Source organism: Rhincodon typus, chromosome 22 (assembly GCF_021869965.1).
Source record: "Rhincodon typus isolate 14 chromosome 22, sRhiTyp1.1, whole genome shotgun sequence".
Taxonomy (NCBI): domain Eukaryota; kingdom Metazoa; phylum Chordata; class Chondrichthyes; order Orectolobiformes; family Rhincodontidae; genus Rhincodon; species Rhincodon typus.
In genome coordinates this window covers 38,178,901-38,198,824 of record NC_063353.1, presented here as the reverse complement: position 1 = coordinate 38,198,824, position 19,924 = coordinate 38,178,901, and the positions used below count along the sequence as shown (strand labels likewise).

The 19,924-nt window shown below is 43.4% G+C and overlaps 1 protein-coding gene across 1 annotated transcript in view; it reads right to left on the bottom strand.

The window, feature by feature from the left end:
- The window catches only part of LOC109919248 (plexin-A4-like), a 503,825-nt gene that overhangs the window by 387,465 nt on the left and 96,436 nt on the right, over nt 1-19,924 (bottom strand). The window contains exons 4-5 of the mRNA XM_048609992.1: nt 6,854-6,977; nt 108-261 (exon numbers count right to left, since the gene is read on the bottom strand). Coding sequence (XP_048465949.1) covers nt 108-261; nt 6,854-6,977 — 278 coding nt within the window. The remainder of the gene's footprint in view (nt 1-107; nt 262-6,853; nt 6,978-19,924) is intronic.

Here is a 19,924-nt window from a genome sequence, read left to right as displayed (position 1 = left end):
CGTCAGCCTCTCTGCTCCTATGATGCTGCTTGGCCTGCTGTGTTCATCCAGCCCTGCACCTTGTTGTCTCGGATTCTCCAGCATCTGCAGTTCCTACTATCTCCTACCTTTGTCTGTCAGGATTCGAGGCACCTCCTTCTCTGCTGGCGAAATGCACTGGATCATGTTCCCAATCACCAGGCCATCCATTTCTGCAAAGTCTTCAAACGTACAGTTGACGCCCACAGACAGCTCAGGCACATTGTGAGCTTCCAGCACCAGCTGGGAAAAGACAGTAAACAAAAAGTCAAAAAGTTATTCTTGTAGCTTTTGGTTAGTATAGACACAAACTGACAATGCAAACAAATCTCTCAGTTTCCAACTGAATCACATTTCTATTTGCCCCCAACCAGCTCTGTCCATATACTGACATTTATCTTCCAATGCAATATATCTTTTATTGTGTGGCTTGATGCTACACAATGAGCATGATTGAAGACAGACTGCTTGAGGAGAAAGCAAAGTCAAGAACTATCTTCAGGCTTAAGCTTCAAAATAACACAATTTATTCTACTATTTCTTACTAAATACTGCTATACAGGTAACCATGGATATACCAAGCTCTGACTTATAGTTACATCATTGGATAGCCAGAGGCTTTTTCCCAGGGCAGAAATGACTATTATGAGGGGGCATAATTTTAAGGTGATTGGAGAAAGGTAGAGGGGAGATGTCAGAGGTAGGTTCTTTACGCACAGAGTGGTGGGTGCGTGGAATGCAGTGTCAGCAGTGGTGGTGGAGTCAGATACTTTAGAGACATTTAAGCGACTCTTAGATAGGCACATGGATGATAATAAAATGTAGAGTATGCAAGGTAGTTTGATCTGAGAGTAGCATAATAGGTCGGCACAACATCGTGGGCCAAACGGCCTGTACTGTGCTGTACTGTTTTATGTTCTATGTTCTATCATGTATGGACAAACCCATCTTTGTGTGATCATGTCTTAGTTTTTGAAAAGACTCTCGCTCTGTGTCTTCGAAAGTGCTCCTTCCAGTATGTTCTAACCCTGCCCACACTGTACTATTTATTCTCAGTGACGTGCAGCTGTGTAACATCATGACAAAGTTGCTCCAGGGTGTCAAAGCCCTTACACTGTAATACACTTTCTCTGCGCTGCTTCCAGTGTAATTATATCATTTTAAATAAAAATACACTACCCCAGATGTGGTCTCAGGAAGGTCCTAATCAGCTGTAGTAAAATTTTCCTATTTATATATCTTACTTCCCTTGCAAACACATCAATATCCCATGCAGTGACATTTCTCAATTTCATATCTCACAAGAAGTCAACATCTCGGACAGTTCAATAGTCTCTCAGTGCGATACGAGGCTATCTGGTTGATTATATGCTCAGGCCTCTGAAATTGGATTGATCGAGAGTGTTACCCACTGAGCCAATGTCTACACCTTACGATTGGTGTGGAAAGATACACAAATGTGAACTTAACATTTTAGAACGAGAGTGAGGAAGTGGGAACAGTGAGAATCTCTGTGTTTAGTTGGGAAATATAGAAACATAGAAAATAGGAGCAGGAGTAGGGTAATTGGCCCTTCGAGCCTGCTCGAATATTCAAAATTATCATTTCTGATTATTCAACTCAAGTATGCTTTCTCTCCAAACCCTTTGATCCTTTGAATCCTAAGAACTACATCACTCTCGCTCTTGAAAACTTTCAATTTTTTTGCCTCAACAACTTTCTGTGGCGGAGAATTCCACAGGCTCATCACTCTCTGGGTGAAGACATTTCTCCTCATCTTAGTCCTCCAAACCTGCATCCTTAAATTGTGACCCCTGTTACTAGCCTCCCTGGTCATCAGGAACATCTCTCCTGCACTGACTCTATCTCACCCTGTTAGAATTTTATAGCATTGAAACCACACCCCGCTCCCCCAACTCTTCTAGAAGCAAATGGTCCCTCATACCAGTTCTGACCAATGCAGGATATTGGGTAACCATAGAAACATCTCAGCTCAGAGGTTTAAAGTGATGGCCTTGCCTCATGGAGTAATCTCTGACATACAAACAGTCTTTGGTACAGACCTGACAATCCTGGTTACCATAGACAACACATACCTCCCTTCCCCCCAACAGATGTTTACAATCTCACTTTTATATCTTTTCCCTAGTATTTTTTAGTAATAAAGTACATCAAAAAAGGAAAGTTTACGCTGAGGAAAATAAACACTTCCCATTTTAGTAATTTCCCAGACCAACTACAGCACAGCCCAACACAGTACAAATCTCCCTCAATATTGCTCAGCCATATATCTTGGATCTGGTCTCAGAAGGTGGTACAGTGATTATGTCACTGGACTAGGAATCCAGATCCCCAGGTTAATGTTCTGAGGATATGGGCTTGAATCCCACCATACGCATATGGTGAAATTTGAAAATCTGGAGTAAAATTCTAGCTTTATGATGGCCATGTAAGCACTGTTGATTGCTGTTAAAAAAAAATCTGGTTCACTGATCTCCTTTAGGGAATAAGTTCTGCTGTCCTTACTTAGCCTGAGCTACATGTGAGTCCAGACCCACAGCAGTGTGGTTGACTCTTAACAGCCCTCTGGGCAAATTAGGGATGGGCAATCAATGCTGGTCTAGCTCTCATATCATAAACGGATAAAAAATATCTGGAGTGAGATGGATTTTTTTTTAATTTTCCACCCCAACTATGCTGTAGCCTCTGAATAAGACCATAAGAAATAGGAACAGGAGTAGGCCATTCAGCCCTTTGAGCCTGCTACACCATTCGACAGGATCATGGCTGATCCAACCTTCCTCATGTCCACTTTCCTGCCTTTTCCCTATAACCCTTGATTAAGATGATCGATTAGGGACAATGTGTGTGCTGTACGAACTTGTATTTATGAAGTGTATTAATAATAGCACAATAAGTTGCTTCACTGGAGTATTGCCAAACATGATTGGACAATACACCGCTAAAGGAGTCATCAGAATAGGTGACCACTGATGCGATCAATAGGTGCAATGGTAGCGTCCCTACCTCTGGGCCACAAGGGTCAGGTTTAAGTCTCACGTCAGGAAAGGGATGGCCATGGAGATGCCCAAACAGGTTAGGATGCACAACTATTGATTTAAAACACAGTTTGATCATAGGCATCTTGAAGGGAGGAAACAGAGAGACAGCCAGTCTCAGAGAGAGAATTTCAAAGTTTAGTCAGCAAAGGGTTGTCAGATTTTCCAAAGTCAAAACCACGGGCACATTTAAAAGCAATGGGATGGCAAAGCTTTGTCCTGATGGACATGTTTGGCAACCAACGGTAGAGGTCTGGGGTGAAGCCATTGAAGGTGAGAGGGAGGACATGTGAGAACGTTACTCAGAACATGTCCAGCCGGAGTTGGCAATGCTATTCTGTCAATCTTATAAAAGGCATAATCAGCAATGTAGCCATCAACACACAGAAAAAGGGAGTAAGAACTCCCTGAGAGATGTCAAATGGGTGATGGACGGAGGGATACTGTAATGCAGTGCAATGTGATGCGTGTTTACAGGAACTAGGACGGAATTTCTCACAGATTATCTCCCATCAGGGCCCGCAAATGTATTTGACAAAAAGGAAAAAAATGAAAGCCATAACATTTGAATACTTTAAAACAATTGTGAAGGTGCCAGGACACTGGATGAAAAACAGACTGTCTGGTTGCCCTAAGTCAGCCGACAGACACTTCCAACTCATTATTGTGGAACGACTTGAGTCCGAGTCACAGCCATGAAAAATCAACGCTTTAACCACTGTAACACCCAATTCCAATTCCACTTCCACCCAGTGCTTACCCACCTTCCCAACAGGGTGAACCCAAGGTAACATTGGTCACAAATACAATAGGATGATCATGTTGCTCTGCAAATTAACACATATCCCAATTCTGATGTCAAAACTATGGCAAAACAGAAATAGTCCTTGGATAACAGGGAAAATGAAGCGTATGAAAGGCTGTAATTTTATAACTTGTTCCTCCAGAACCTTGCAACTGTTTGTTCCAGAACATTCCAGTTGTCACAACACATACACGGAAACTCACTTTCCTCAAATTGCCTTGCAATGGAGCAGTAGAAATAAAACCACTTCCCAATTTTGGATTGGTGGCATTCCAATGTGTTACATCTAAAGTGTAAAAGCCTTTAGACTAGGCCCGTACAAAACCACAGGTTAATTTTCTCAAAGACAGGCTCAGGTACAGAGCTATATTTTTTTTCTCTCCTCTCTTCCTGACTCCCCACACACCCTTGTGTGTCCTGACAGTTTTTTTTTAATCAGAAAGTGTGGCTTGAATTCAAGGCCACAAAATAATAACCTGTCGCTTGCAATTTCCACCACAAAATGGAGATGCTTTTTTTTCCTAGGGTCCAAATTACATTTCAGAGCAAGTGATGTTGGCAGGCTGAGCTGAAAAATAATTTGCTGTTGGAATACAAAACCTGTCATTTTTTATCAGCGAATGGAAGTTGGCAAGGTGTAATTTCATAACCTATGTTTTAAAATAATACACTTTCTCTTTTCCCATTTCCTGCTGAAATTACATATAGCTCGATATCAGGTCCAATGAATTATATGGCCACACAATAGGCCCACTCACTCTCTTGGTTCTCCAAAATAACTAACCTCAAACCCCTTGCCCCCACAGTCTCCATTATTCTGAATAGAAAGGATACTACAGGCATGTGACCACCTGGAACTGATCTTGTCTAATTGAATCTGAGGGCGCCGTTGGGAATACAGCATTTCTTTCAAATTGGCAAATGGGATAACAGTGAAGAAATGAAGCCTCCAAATACCAAGTGTCAAATGTTAGCACACAGCTATTTAAACATATGTAGTGTTACAACTGAAACACGGGAATAATTGGTTTGCTTTCAACAAGGGTAATTTGATGTACTGCAGCAGACAAGATCAAAAAGGCCAGGGTGACACTCAGCTCTGGAACAGGTAGTTACTGCCCAACAGCAAGAAGATTACTTGGACGGGACTTGGTGGCTATTGAACAACTTTGGTAACTCACAGAGAGACCAGTTTTCCAAAGAGATAGTGCTAGATACAATGGGTGGAGGAGGAGATGGCCATGGAGGACAGGGAGGAGGAGAGGGATGGAGAAGGGGGTGGACTGCGAGGAGTTAGACATGAAGAAATGGAGGGAATGAGGGGTTAACTAGGTAGGGAGGTGAGGGGGAAGGGGTGGAGGTGATAGGCTGGATAGGTGGAGGCTAAGGGGATGAAACAGAGGGGAGGAGAGGCAGGAGGAGTTTGGCAGCGTTGGAAGAAAAGGGGATGTCTAAGGACAGGAAGGGGAGAAAGAGAGGGTGCAAAGGGAAGGAGGAAAAGGAGAAGGTGGGGGGAAGGCGGGATACAGAGGGGAAGGGAGGGAGGAGCTGAGGTGGAAGGGAGGGAAGGAGGGATGAGAGAGGGGAGGGAACATGTGAAGTGAGGGGAAGAATGTGGCGGGGGGTCGAAGAGAAGATGGTTGAGGGTACAGCGGGGGAAAGAACAGGGAGTTGAAGAGGAGAATGAGAGGGAGGTGAAGCAGGAGGTGCAAGTTCCTATCGGTGGATATGAAATATCCCATGGCACTATTGAGAGAAGGGCACTTGAGAATTATTCCCACTGTCCTGGTAAACATTAATTGCTCAACCACCAGGTAAACAGATTATCTGGTCATTATCACATTTATAGTAACGCTGTTTATGAAAACTCCCTGCTGTTTGTTCTGCTTCATAATAATGGGTTATATGTCAAAAATGTAGTTAACTGGCTATAAATCACTTCAAGTTGTCTGAAGCTTTGAATACTGCTACATAAATGACATCTTCCTTCGTATTTGTATTTGCTGGAGATGATGGGGAGGCAATGGCCTAGTGGTATTATCACTAATCCAGAGACCCAGATAATGTTCTGGGGACCGAGGTTCAAATCCCGCCATGCCAGATGGTGGAACTTGAATTCAATAAATATCTGCAATTAAGAGTCTAATGATGACCATGAATCCATTGTCAATTGTCATGAAAAACCCATCTGGTTCACTAATGTCCTTTAGGGAAGGCAACTGCCATCCTTACCTGGTTTAGGCCTACATGTGAATCCAGACCCACAGCAATGTGGTTGACTCTTAACTGCCCTCTGGGCAATTAGGGATGGGTAATAAATGCTGCCTGGTCAGCGATGCCCTCATCCCATGAATGAATAAAGAAAAACAATGGACTCATAATCTAGACCTCACAGCTGACATACTAAGGACCTAAAATCGAATCCCACCACGGCAGGTGGTGTAAATTGGAATTTAATAAATAATAGTGACTGTTGTCAATTATCATAAAAGCCCATCTGAATCACTATGCCCTTCAGAAAAGTAAATCTGCCATCCTTACCTGGTCTGGCCTACATGTGACTCCAGACCCACAACAATACAATAGTAATGGGTAGTAAATGTTTGGCTAGCCAGTGATACCCACAACCCACCAACAGAAAAATAACAAAAAAAACCAAATTCCTCATTCCAGGCAGCATCCTAATGAAACTTTATTGTAAACCAATCTGAGACAGAAACATCTCTCTCATTCTTAAAATAACAATCACCCTTTAACCCTCGCACATCAACCCCACTGCACTATTAAGAAACATGTTTTTGCAAGAATCCAAGGAAAACAGAATACAAAAGAAGTGTATGGCTTCCTGTTCCCTCACCCACCTACCACCGACCCCCCAGCTCCACACACCACCCCTCTGCCCCACCCACCCACCTACCCCCCTCCCAACGCCTGCCCACACTCAATGAACAGCTGGTCCATTGCCACTCACCGGCACGCTATACTGTGACACAGAGATGTTGCTTGGGCTCACTGTGAGAGTGACACATTGCTTGATGTCGGATGCAAATCTTCGGAGCTCTGTAGAACGTTTACACTTATCTTTCCTTGTACACCTGTAATTAAAAAAAGGAGGGAATTGAGTTTGAAAGCCAGCAGACCCTGGGCCTAAGTTGACATCCATCTACAGTCAGCCTGAAACCTTGGGTTATACACAGTGGGAAGGACAGTGGCCTCATGCTCACATCAATGACTAGTAATCCAGAGACCCAAAATAATGTTCAGGGTAATTTGAATTCAATTAGTAGCTCTGGAATTGAATACTAGTCTCAGTTTCCTGGTCACCATCACCATCAGTTGTCTGGTTCAGTAATGTCCCTTAGGGAGGGAAATCTGCTGTCCTTACCTGGTCTGGCCTATATGTGACTCCAGGCCCAAATCAATGTGGCTGACTGTTAACTCCCCTCTAAAATGGCTCTAGCAAACCAGGACATTAAGGAATGGGCCACAAATGATAGCCTTCCTTCCACAATCTCAGAAACGATAAACAGAAAGAAAATGCAGAGAGAAAAAGAAAACAGTTAGATAGAACTCACAGTCCCAAACTCTATGAAGTAACAAGCATTCCTCAAACCAAACTCCTTTTCTGGATGTCAATGTGCAAAGATTCACTCTGAATTTGATGAAGAGAAAGATCTTCCTTTGAGCACTTTATTGAGTTCCTCAACAACAACATTAACATCCATTAACACAGCACCTTTCAGATAGTAAAACACAGGCTGTTACCAAATGAAACTTGAAACTGAGCCACATGGGAGATAACATAACCAGGTGTCAAAAGTTTGATCACAGTTAAGATTTCAAACAGTGATTTAAACGAGGGGGGTCATGAGGGGAACGGGGTTCACACAGGGTATTTCAGAGCTCAGGGCCCAGGCAGCTGAAGGCAGGGCAGCCAATGGTGCAGTGATTCAATGAGGGAATGCAGAAAAGTGCCAAATTGGAGTGGTACAGATACTTTGCTGATCTGTAGAGTCAACGAGTCACATAGCACAGAAGAGGCCCTTTGGCCCATTGAATCCAATCTGGCCATCACTGAAAAAGTTTGCAGAGAAAGCAAAGACCGCAGCCATGTTGGGACTTTACAGCCTCATGAGGATGGATTGTAGATGGAGGAGGGGCCATACAATGCAGAGGGTTCTTCCCTCCACCCTCCACCTTGCCTCAATTTGATGTGGTCAATTAATGGTCACTTTGTGTGATGGAGTGGGATTTGATAAATGGGGCAGGAAACCTGGCAGAGAGACTGCTCAAGGTGGGAAAGAATGGCTGCTGCCTTCTACATGGACCACCCTGCTTCAGCAATTGGGGGTCCCACCTCATTTTGATCAAGTCATGAGGTTTCTGCACTTGCTGCACACGGGGACATAAAAAAGTTCAGCAAGTAAACACAATATTTAAATATTTAGATGCACGCTTGAAACACCACTAGTGAAAAAAAAACTACTGGCCAAGTGCTGGAGAATGGGATTACAGGAAGCACTGAATCACAGAATTGTTTAGATGCAGAAGGTAGCCATTTGGCCCATCACTGTCTGTACTGGCTCATTAAATGAGCACCATTACCTCCTGCTTCTCCTGCTTTTTCCAAATAATCGTCCAATACCCGCTGAATCCCTCAATTAAACCCGCTTTCCACCACATTTCTATGCAGTACATTTCATACACTAACTACTCGCTGTGTGAAAAAGTTGTCCCTCGCTTCATCTTTCTTCATTTTGCACGTCATTTTAAATCTATAGCCTCTTGGCTTTTGTTCCTTTTAGAAGCAGAAACAGTTTCTCCATGTCTACCGTATCCAGTCCCCACTCAGGATTTTGAAATCTTTATCAGATCTCCTCTTAGCCTTCTTCTCTTCAGGGAGAACAGTCCCAACTTCTTCAGACTATCCTCAGCCCTGAAGTTCTTCATCCTAGTAAACTGTTTCTGTACTCTGTCCAACGTATTCACATTCTTCCTAGAATGTGGAACCTAGAACTGTACACAATACTGAGGTCTAACAGAGGGTCATATATAAATTCAACATCACCTCCACGCTCTTATACTCTATAGGTGGATCCGACTCTACTGGAATAGATACTGGTGTAAGTACGATGGGCCAAAGGGCCTCTTTCCATGCTGCAAACTCGATAACTCTATAAACATGTCTGTTTTCCACAGGTCAGTTTTGACATGCCATTAGGAATTTGAGGATGGCCTGTAACCATTAATGGCAAATTGGCAGCAGAATTCATTGACAAGAATTATTTGCAGTTGTCTTAAGTCATGCATTCAATAAGGTTGAAAAATTGATTCAAAAGGAGCAAAAAGGTTGTGGGTTCAGAGCCCACTCGAGAGAATTAAGCACAAAATCTATACTGATGTTTCTAGTCCATTGCTGAGGGAGTGCTACATCAATACAGATGGCAGCTTTTAGATGAAACATTAAACTAGGGCCCCAGCTGCCCTCTCAGGTGGCTATTAAAGATTATATTCAATGTACAGCAGGAAGTTCTTCTCATGATTGAGGTCAATCTCTCATTGCTCTTTGTGGGAGCTTGCTGTGCACAAAGCAACCAGTGAGCTTTTCCTAGATTGCACCAGTGAGTACATTTCGAAAGTACATCACTGGCTGCAAAATGTTTTGGGATGGCCTAAGGATGCGAAAATCAGGAATATCTACCGAAACAGATTATGTCCTAAAATTCTCTCCCTGAACTTTTTTAATTCATTCATTCGTGGGATGTGGGTGTTACAGGCTGGGATACCATTTAATGCCCATCATTAGTCGCCCTCGAGAAGGTGGTGGTGAGCTGCCTTCTTGAACCGCTGCAGTCCACGTGCTATAGGTAGACCCACAATGACTTTAGGGAGGGAATTCTAGGATTTTGACCCAGCGTCAATGAACAAACAGTAATATATTTCCAAGACAGAACAGTGAGTGGTTTGGAGGGGAACTTGCATATGGTGGTGTTCCCCTGTATCTTTTACGCCTGTCCTACTAGATGGTATGGCTGTGGGTTTTTAAGGGGTGCTGTCCAAGGATCTTTGGTGAAATTCTCAGTGCATCTTGTAGATAGTACACACTGCTGCTACCGAGTGTCAGTGGTGGAGGGAGTGGATGCTTGTGGATGTGGTGCCAATCAGCAGGCTGCTTTGTCCCGGATGGTGCCAAACTTCTTGAGTGTTGTCGGAGCTGCAGGCATCCAGGCAAATGCAGAAAATTCCATCACACTTCTAACATGTAGATGGTGGACAGGCTTTGGGGAGTCAGGAGGTGAGTTACTCACCGCAATATTCCCAGCCTATTCTAGCCAGTTCAGGTCCTGGTCAATGGTAACACCCAGGATATTGATTCAGTGATGGTAATGCTATTGAATGTCAAGGGGTGATGGTTAGGTTCTCTTCCATTGTAATTGGTCATTGCCTGGCACATGGTCAGAACATCAGAGCTTCCAATTTATCCAGATTTACATTATTCAGGGTTTGTTCGGACTCTGATTACTCAGTTACTGGGAGATATGGGCCATTTATTGTGTGTCTTTTGACGGAAGATGCTTGCGCCGTTCTGTATTTCAGCACTTCCTGTGTCATTTTAGAGTTCCAGCATCTGCCACAGAAGTAATGCCACAGCTCTGGTAAGATGATACCAAATTCAAACTCCAAGGCAGCATTGACTTATCTACAGGAACAGGATCAATCTGTATTTCAACTGCATTTACGAGCTGAAAAAAAACCTTCATTCCCTTGAATGCAGATAGTGTTGATCAGCAAAAATTCCCAGTTTAGCTCCAATTTAACTCACCTTCCTTCCTCCTGTGGTCAATATCCCGGGGTAAGGAATTGAAAAACTAAGCCATATTCCCATTCCCACACAATGCATGGTGCATGTCAGGAACTCCCCTTTGCAAAAGCAACTGTTGCTGGTGCAGTTGTTAATTTTAAATCAGAAATCAATAGGTCCTTATTAAATAAATGTTTTAAGGGATATGGAGGGGGTAACATTAGGTTGTAGATCATCTATGGTCTTGCTGAACAGCAGAACAGGTTCAAGGAGCTTAACAGCCCACACGTCCTTACATTCTAAGAGACTGCTGAGTGACTTGTGTTGGGGAGTTCTATGAGCACTTTGTTAAGCACTGTGTGATGGATGTTTGTGCTCATGAAGCACCACACAAGCGGGAAGCTAATGCCTTCTGAAGGAGGAGGAGGGTGGGTTGAAATCTGAGTAGGAAGGATAGAGGAAGGAAACACAAAATGTTCCTTCAGCTCCAGAGGCTAAAAGTGCTCAAAGCAAAAGGGACCCATTGCACGAGTGTCAGCATGTGACGAAAAGGATTCAGAGGCTGAGAACTCTCGGGGGTGCAGTTAAAAAGTACATTTGTGCTACCACTAGCCTATCTTCACAATACAATCAGGGAGACAAAAGCCCTTTTAAGTGAAACTACTTTCCCATTATCACTGCATGAGGGAGTCTCATCTTGATTGAACGCAGTGTTCACATACTGTGTATGAACCTTTTATTTCCCACATGGCCATCAGATCCACCTCATCGGTTTCAGTTGTATCTGATTGCAACCCAAACAGCTAGGCCCAGGATGAAATGACACTGCCATCCAGTTAGGGGCAATGCTCTTATACCAGACCATACAGACTGTTGGCTTAACTGTTTCTTCTTCTCCTTCTCTTTGAAAATGCCAACTCTAGCTATGAGGTAGCAGTTCCAGAAGCATCAAAGCCTCTCCAATCACTCAGCCAAGTAACAGTCCACTCATAAAAGGATCAACAATATGATTTCAAGCAATTTGCAAAGGAAGCAAATGCAGTAAGAATAAAAACTTTTTCACACAGTGAGTTGTTAGGACCTGACTGCAGTGCCTGAGAGTGTGGTGGAGATATATTGAAGCAATGCATTTAAGGGGAATAATCGAATGGTTATTCTAATAAGAACAAATATGTAGGGGTTAGAGAGAAAAGGATGGAGAATAGCAATAAGGCCTAATTAATATTCAGATAGCCAATGGAGCCTGATGGCTTCCTACTACACCATGACAATTCTGTGATTATATGAAGAACGAAAGAAGAAATTTCTATTTATATAGCGCCTTTCACTAGCTCAGAATGTCCAAAGGTACTCTAAAGGCGATGAAGTACTTTTGGAGTGTTGTGACAGGGAAATTCAAGTGGATTCACAGCAGGTAAACACATCAATGGATATGAAGGAAAGTTGGACAAATTCAGATGAAAAATGGATCACCAATGAACTAATTGAACAGTGGAACAAATATTGAACAGTCTCCTCCTGTTCCTATGTTCCACTTTGCTAGCCAATCATTTCTGGGGTCAGTACACCTTTAAAACATGTCAGGTCCATATATTGCAGGCAATCCTTGAGATCCACACTGGTCCAAGTTACTTTGTCACCAAAAATATAATTCCGTCCACCTCTGCTGGATGGAGGATGACATTAATAAGTGGATATTAATAATGCTGATTACATTAAATTTCCAGAAAATTTATGTTGTAATGGCAGAATTAGCTACAGAGAGCTGTGGACGAAACCACCTGATTCAGCAGCAAGAATATTAACTCAGCAACTCCTCCCTTTATTGCAGGTTGTTGGAAAGGGTCAATTCAGAGAGAAAACAAGAGATGAAATGAAAAATAAATGCCTGAAGGAAAAGTGTAAATAAAAAAAGTCAGGGAGACACTTACAAGAGTAGGAAGAGTGAGAAAGCAACAAATAAAGCTTTAAAACATTTTCGTGATGACTATGCATTCTGAAATTGGCTAGTCAGGGAGCAGGATTGAAGGACTTCAGTTAAACGGAGAGACTGGGGGAATCTAGGACTGCTCTACTCTGAACAACAAAGTTAAGGAGTGATTTAATAAGTTTCTCAAAACTGAGGAGTTTTGGTTGAGTCAATGAGGAGAACTTGCTTCTAGTGGCAAAGCCAGTGAAACCAGAGGATGCAGATTTGAGGTAATTGGCATAAAATTAAGAGGAAGTAGATGAGGAGATATTTTTAAAAAAACAAATACAGCACACCAAGGTCTTCCTAGCTCTAAATAGCCAAAGACTGGATGTATGCTGAAAAACAGTGTTTTCCAACTTATAAGGGCAATTATCCAGCATCTGAAACCCTCTAAAGATGCCCCCAACCTCAGGGTTAGAGTCTGAGACTTTGGAAGTTCCAACTCACCTCAGTAGTTCACCAGGAAATCATAGAGAGATTTTTAACTTGCTCCAGCTCTTACCTCACTATAAGCAGACAGAAAATTTTTCACTGACTGACACTCCCCACCCCAAAAATGACACCTCCCACCCCTCCTAACATTGACCACACCGACATGTTTCCACACAGAACCCTCCTGACCCACCTCACACTGAAACACCCACACACTGTGACGTCCCTCACACTGACCTCCTCTCACACTGACGCACCCCCCCGACACTGTGACACCCCCACCTCCACCCCCACAATGACCACTCCCGCCCCATCTCCAATTCCTCCCAATCCCAGACACACATCCCATCATCCCCTGTCTGGACTCAACCTGACACCCTCAACCCCCAAACCAAACCTCACAGCAGTTCTGACCCTTCAAGGGCCAGACTCAATGCTCCCACCATTCACACTTCTAACTCTACCCCACCCTGTTAATCTCTTACCCTCCTGATCCCGCTCATCTTAACATACTCCCATCCACCTCCATGCCACAACAACCCAACTTCACCCTTGCATCCTCTCACTCCACTCTGGACCCAAATAACCCAATCCTGACCTCTCCTCCTCATTCCAGACCTGACTCCAACTCCTTGAAATTAAAAGAAATAGTGCTGGAGGAACTCATCAGGTCTGGCAGCATTTGAGGAGATGGAAACAGAGCTAACGTTTTAAATCAGATATGACTCTTCTTCAGAACCGAGGAAGAGTTATATCAAACTCGGTACTGTTTCTCTATTAAATCTGAATTGTTCTCCAAAGACACCCAGCTTTCCTGCTCCTCTGATGCTGCTTGGCCTGTTGGGTTCATTCAGCTCTACACCTTGTTATCTCAGATTCTCCAGCATCAGCAGTTCCTACTAACACTGCCAATTATCGGACTTCTCCAGCAAGGTCTCTTTTTATTTCAGACTTCCAGCAGCATTTTGCTTTTGTTTGAATGTCCAACCCATTGGTGGGTCATCTCACCCACTCACCCCTCAGTCTCATTCATTCACTAATGTGCGGTAAATGTGCCACTGCACCTTCATGTGCATCAAAGCAAATGAACCTAATAACATAGTCACTGCTGTACCAAAGGGCCATGGCCTGACATCGTCCAATTGTTCTGCTCTGGAAGGATTTGGATTAAAAGCCGACTGCGCATTTTTGAGGCTTCCACTGTTGGAAATTGGGGAAAAGAAACGTGTTGAGCAGATGTGGGGTATAAAATAGCAGCTACGTGAGCAAATAACACTGTACACAATGCCAATTATGCTTGAATCATTTGAGGGCAGCAACCTGGAATTTATGTTTCATTTGAACATTTCCCAAGAGGGGATAAAATGATGGAACTTGCTGCCACACAGATTTGTTGCGACAAAGAGGCACACAAAGGGTAAGGTAGATAAATAAGTAAGAACATAGAACATAGAACATAGAACATTACAGCGCAGTACAGGCCCTTCGGCCCTCGATGTTGCGCCGACCTGTGAAACCAATCTGAAGCCCATCTAACCTAAACTATTCCATTATCATCCATATGTTTATCCAATGACCATTTAAATGCCCTTAAAGTGGGCGAGTCTACTATTTTTGCAGGCAGGGCATTCCACGCCCTTACTACTCTCTGAGTAAAGAACCTACCTCTGACATCTGTCCTATATCTATCACCCCTCAATTTAAAGCTATGTCCCCTCGTGCTAGCCATCACCATCCGAGGAAAAAGGCTCCCACCGTCCACCCTATCTAATCCTCTGATCATCTTGTATGTCTCTATCAAGTCGCCTCTTAACCTTCTTCTCTCTAACGAAAACAGCCTCAAGACCCTCAGCCTTTCCTCATAAGACCTTCCCTCCATACCAGGCAACATCCTGGTAAATCTCCTCTGCACCCTTTCCAATGCTTCCACATCCTTCCTATAATGCGGTGACCAGAACTGTACGCAATACTCCAAGTGTGGCCGCACCAGAGTTTTGTACAGCTGCAACATGACCTCATGGCTCCGAAACTCAATCCCTCTACCAATAAAACCTAACATACTGTACGCCTTCTTAACAACGCTATCAACCTGGGTGGCAACTTTCAGTGATCTATGCACATGGACACCGAGATCTTTCTGCTCATCCACACTACCAAGAATCTTACCATTAGCCCAGTACTCTGTATTCCTGTTACTCCTTCCAAAGTGAATCACCTCACACTTTTCCGCATTAAACTCCATTTGCCACCTCTCAGCCCAGCTCTGCAGCTTATCTATGTCCCTCTGTAACCTGCAACATCCTTCCGCACTATCCACAACTCCACCAACTTTGGTGTCATCCGCAAATTTACTAACCCATCCTTCTACGCCCTCATCCAGGTCATTTATAAAAATGACAAACAGCAGTGGCCCCAAAACAGATCCTTGAGGTACACCACTAGTAACTGAACTCCAGGATGAACATTTCCCATCAACCACCACCCTCTGTCTTCTTACAGCTAGCAAATTTCTGATCCAAACTACTAAATCACCCTCAATCCCATGCCTCCGTATTTTCTGCAATAGCCTACCGTGGGGAACCTTATCAAACGCTTTACTGAAATCCAAATACACCACATCAACCGCTTTACCCTCATCCAGGGAGAAAGAAACAGAAGGACTGGGTGAGATGATACAAGCTGGGAGGAAAGTCACGTGGAGCATAAACAGAATCACTGATTTGCTGGGTCAGGTAGCTCCATTGGCACGGCATTGCATTGTTAGGATGAGAATGCAAAGTTCAAGTCCCTGTTGGGGTTTTGCTTTTAAAATCAAAAGTCCTTTTCCTTACCGTCTCATGGAACACATGTAGTATTAATTAAATTAGCATGTGTTTGATGGGCTTAATGGCCCCTTTCTGTGCTGTAAATTACTCAAAATAGATAGCTCATTCAAAGTACAATGGGCTGAATAGCCTCTTCCTTGTGATATGGGAGGTGCTGCCTGTTCTTTACACGTACAAGAGGCAGGGCAATATTTACCAGCTCCTCCCGAAGGGTTCCTCCTGTCCTCAGCCCATCCTTCTGCCCCGATTACACTTTCCCCACCATGTGTGGTAAGCTGGCTGATATCATGGCAGTTTGACATCAACAAGGAGCTCTTTCCAAAGCTGGTCTTAGAGAGGGGTTAAAATCTTTGAGATGGGAGAAGGAAACTAAGCTTCAATACTGACCACTTTCCAGGCCGTGACTAACCAGGGATACAGATCTCTGCCCTTCCTGTGGAATGAACCCATCCATCAGTCAGCCAACCAAGCAAGTTTTCATTACATTTCACGCAGCAGCTCAATCGTCTGTCCTCAGTATAGATACCTTCAGCCATCTCCAGTATTGCCAGAGTGCCTCCTCAGAGTCCCTTTCATGCATGGTGTACAGCAAGTCAACAGAATTTGAGAAAAATCTGAACTTTACAATGTCAAATATGCAGCATTTAGTAGCTATAACAATCAGTGTCCACTGACTTGCAGATAGTTGGGTAAAAATTAATCTAGTATCAGTCACAAGCGCAGAGGACCTGGTTATAGCTAATGAGGTACTTTTTGGAGTACTGTTGGTGTCATAGTGCAGGTAACGGAGTGGTCTTTTTGCACACAGCAAGATCTCACAAGCCCCAATGCAACAATAACTGGATCATCTGCTTTTGTGATGATGGTTGATGGCTTCAAGTATTGGCTTGGGCAGGGTGGGAGAATGCCAACTTTGAAGTAATACCATGCAATCCTCCATGCCAATTATGGGGGACAGACAGAGTCTCGGTTTAATATCTCTTTCAGAAAGTGGCATCTCCTACAATTCAGCGCTGCTGTGGTACTGCGTAGGCTGCCAAGATGTAGGTTCATGTGAAGTCATGAATCAAATTCACTGGGAGCCCAAGATGTTCCCACCAGGAACTTACTGCAATAAAGGAGATGTCAAATATTGATGAAATTTGGCTAATAATGACAAGTCACCACTATGTCTCAACGGGACATAACCATTAACAGTTGCACAGACAGTGATGGAAGTGAATGAAAGCCATTATCTATTGACAGATTAGATTAGAGTAAAATCAATACTAACACAAATTGTTTCCTGTCACAGCACAATCAAATTCTCTGGAGGTACAACCCCCCTCCTCAGATTAAAAGCATTTGGATCTTGTGGTAAGGTTTAAGGAAGCTTCTGGACTTTAGTGACGCTGGCTTTTACCCCCTACACTTTCCTTTATCTCTCCCATCTTTGGTCTCCATCGGCCTGACTGACTGCATCTGGAGGCCCACGGTTGTGGCCTACTGATGCAACAGCCGGAGTTTCTGAGTGTCAAGGAGCTCCCAGGGTGAGCTCCATATGGCCCCAATTGTCCATGAAGGAGAGTAGATGACTCTGACAACAGCCCAGGAATCCCACAGAAAAACAGGGTCTGTGCTAAAGCTAGAACCAAAATACATCAAGTGGTTTATCTCTCTTTCTCTCTCTTTCAACACCAGTCTCTCCTTTCTCTGACATAACAAGGTGTAGAGCTGGATGAACACAGCAGGCCAAGCAGCATCAGAGGAGCAGGAAGGGAAGACCCTTCTTCTCTGTTGCTCCTCTGTGGACTCACTCTCTCCTCAATCCTCTCTCTCTCTTCTCTCTCCCTCTTTTCTCCATGGTCTAACTTTCTTATTCTCCTAACCTACCTCTCCTTCCTACAATCTCTCTCTCCCTGAAGCACTGGTTAGAAATAGCCTGGGCTTTGCTGGTGTATATACCTCAGTACCAAAACTGTCATCCCATGAATCAGTTTCCAAAGTTTCCCTGAGAGATAATAAGAAGTGCCGATGCTGGAGTCAGAGATAACACAGTGTGGAGCTGGATAAACACAGCAGGCCAAGCAGCTTCAGAGGAGCAGGAAATCTGCTGTTTTGGGTCAGGACCCTTCTTCGGAAAGTTTCCCTGAACCCTGGTTATTAACTACGAGATGCCAGTCATAAAAAAACACTTCTTCCAATATTTCTTTTAAAAAATGAAGATTTTCAAATCCATTCAAGGTGAAATCAGATTTTGCTCGATTCAATTGAGCAAATCCTTTCATTATTTACTGACCTATTTACAAATCTGGGGTATTAAAACTCTAAATCTCACAGTCCAATTATTTCGCACGTAATCTCACTCTGTTAAATCAAATCTCTCCCACGGAGCACCTGTTCTCTTTTAAGTCTGAATAGATTGTGTCTATAGTCAGCGGTGAATATATTAAACCTTCAAAAAAGAAAAGCCTTCAACTTAAAACTTGCAATTTGGGAAGTTCTGTCATTGATTTTGATTTTTTTAAGCTTGCAGACACAGATACTCCATTCCAACAACATCACACTTATTGGAAGGTCAGCTTTAACATATGGCAAGACCTGGACCACTTTCTACTTTGGACTAGACTTTTAAGTGGCAAGTGACATCTACATTATACAAGTGCCATGCAGTGAACATCATCCAGAATCTCCATAATCTTCAACAGCATGAGTATTGCTGAACCCCCACTATCAGCACTCTGGGGTTACCATTAAAACTGGACTTGTCTGGACCAGCCATTTAAATACTGTGGCACAAAAGCAGGTCAGAGACTAAGAATTTTGTCGCAAGTAACTCAGCCCTCTGAGTTACAAAGCCTTTCCAATATCTACAATTCAAGAGAACGATAGAGTACACTCCACTTGCCCAGATGAGTGCAGCCCCAACAATGCTGAGGAAGCTCAATGCCATCCAGGACAAATGGAACTTGTATAACTGATACCCCATCCACCATCTTGACGCAGCACACAGTCATAGCAGTGTGTACTGTTTCAAGATGCACTGCAGCAACTCACCAAGGCTCTTTGGACACAAGCTCCTATCAAGCGTGCCATCTCTGAGTGAATTTATTGGGGTGTGCTGATGAAGAGTCAAATGGTGGATAAGAATATCTTTACAGCTGCTCCTGTTGTAACCTTGGCAGAAGTGTAGTGCAACATCTCACTTACTCATTTTGAGACAAAGCTACAATCGCAACAGTTCTGATGATACTTCTGGTCCATATCTATAAGAAGTCTGGAAAAGGGGGAGAGAAGGAAGGAAAACAAGAGGTTGACATAATGTGTGAACTTGTTGTGATTAAGATTATCGAGAGAGTGTTTAGTGTAGTCTCATGTCAGTCCTCTGTTCATGGTTTCAATACAGGTGTTCAGCCACTTGTTGTTGGGCTGTGTTGATCTGTGCCCCAACACTAGGGCGAGTGTTTCCTTCACATGCGCAGATGCAATTTCAATGTCTGTGATCGTTTAAAAGTGCAAGATATTTTTTAAATGCACCTCTGCTTTCTGCCACTGAATTATGCATTTCTTTTTCCAAGCTGGTCTCTCATAATTGTCTCCATTGCAAAATGGAGGTTGGGGGCATAGGGGAACGATGACTCAGAGAGCAATTATTTAATGTTTATTCAAATATCACCGAAAACAAGGTGAAAGGTAAGTGTTGCCCCTCAGGTCCTTTTAAAAACTTTCTCCTCTCACCTTAAAAATATACTGCCTGGTTTTGAACTCCCCCACCCTAGGGAAAAGACTTTTCACTCACCTTATCTGCACCCCATCATGGTTTTATAAGCCGCAGGTTCTTGTGCAAGTTCCCCCGCTAACATGGTGGATGCATGCGATTTTATTCCCAGGCTGTTTTAACACTGCAAGACAAAATGGTTACTTGCAAGGTTGTCCACTAAATGATCGTTTTACAAACAAATACAACATATTTGAACAAGTGATCAAGTTGCAAAGGTTTTGTGCAGGGAGTACAAACACAACTTAGTTGTT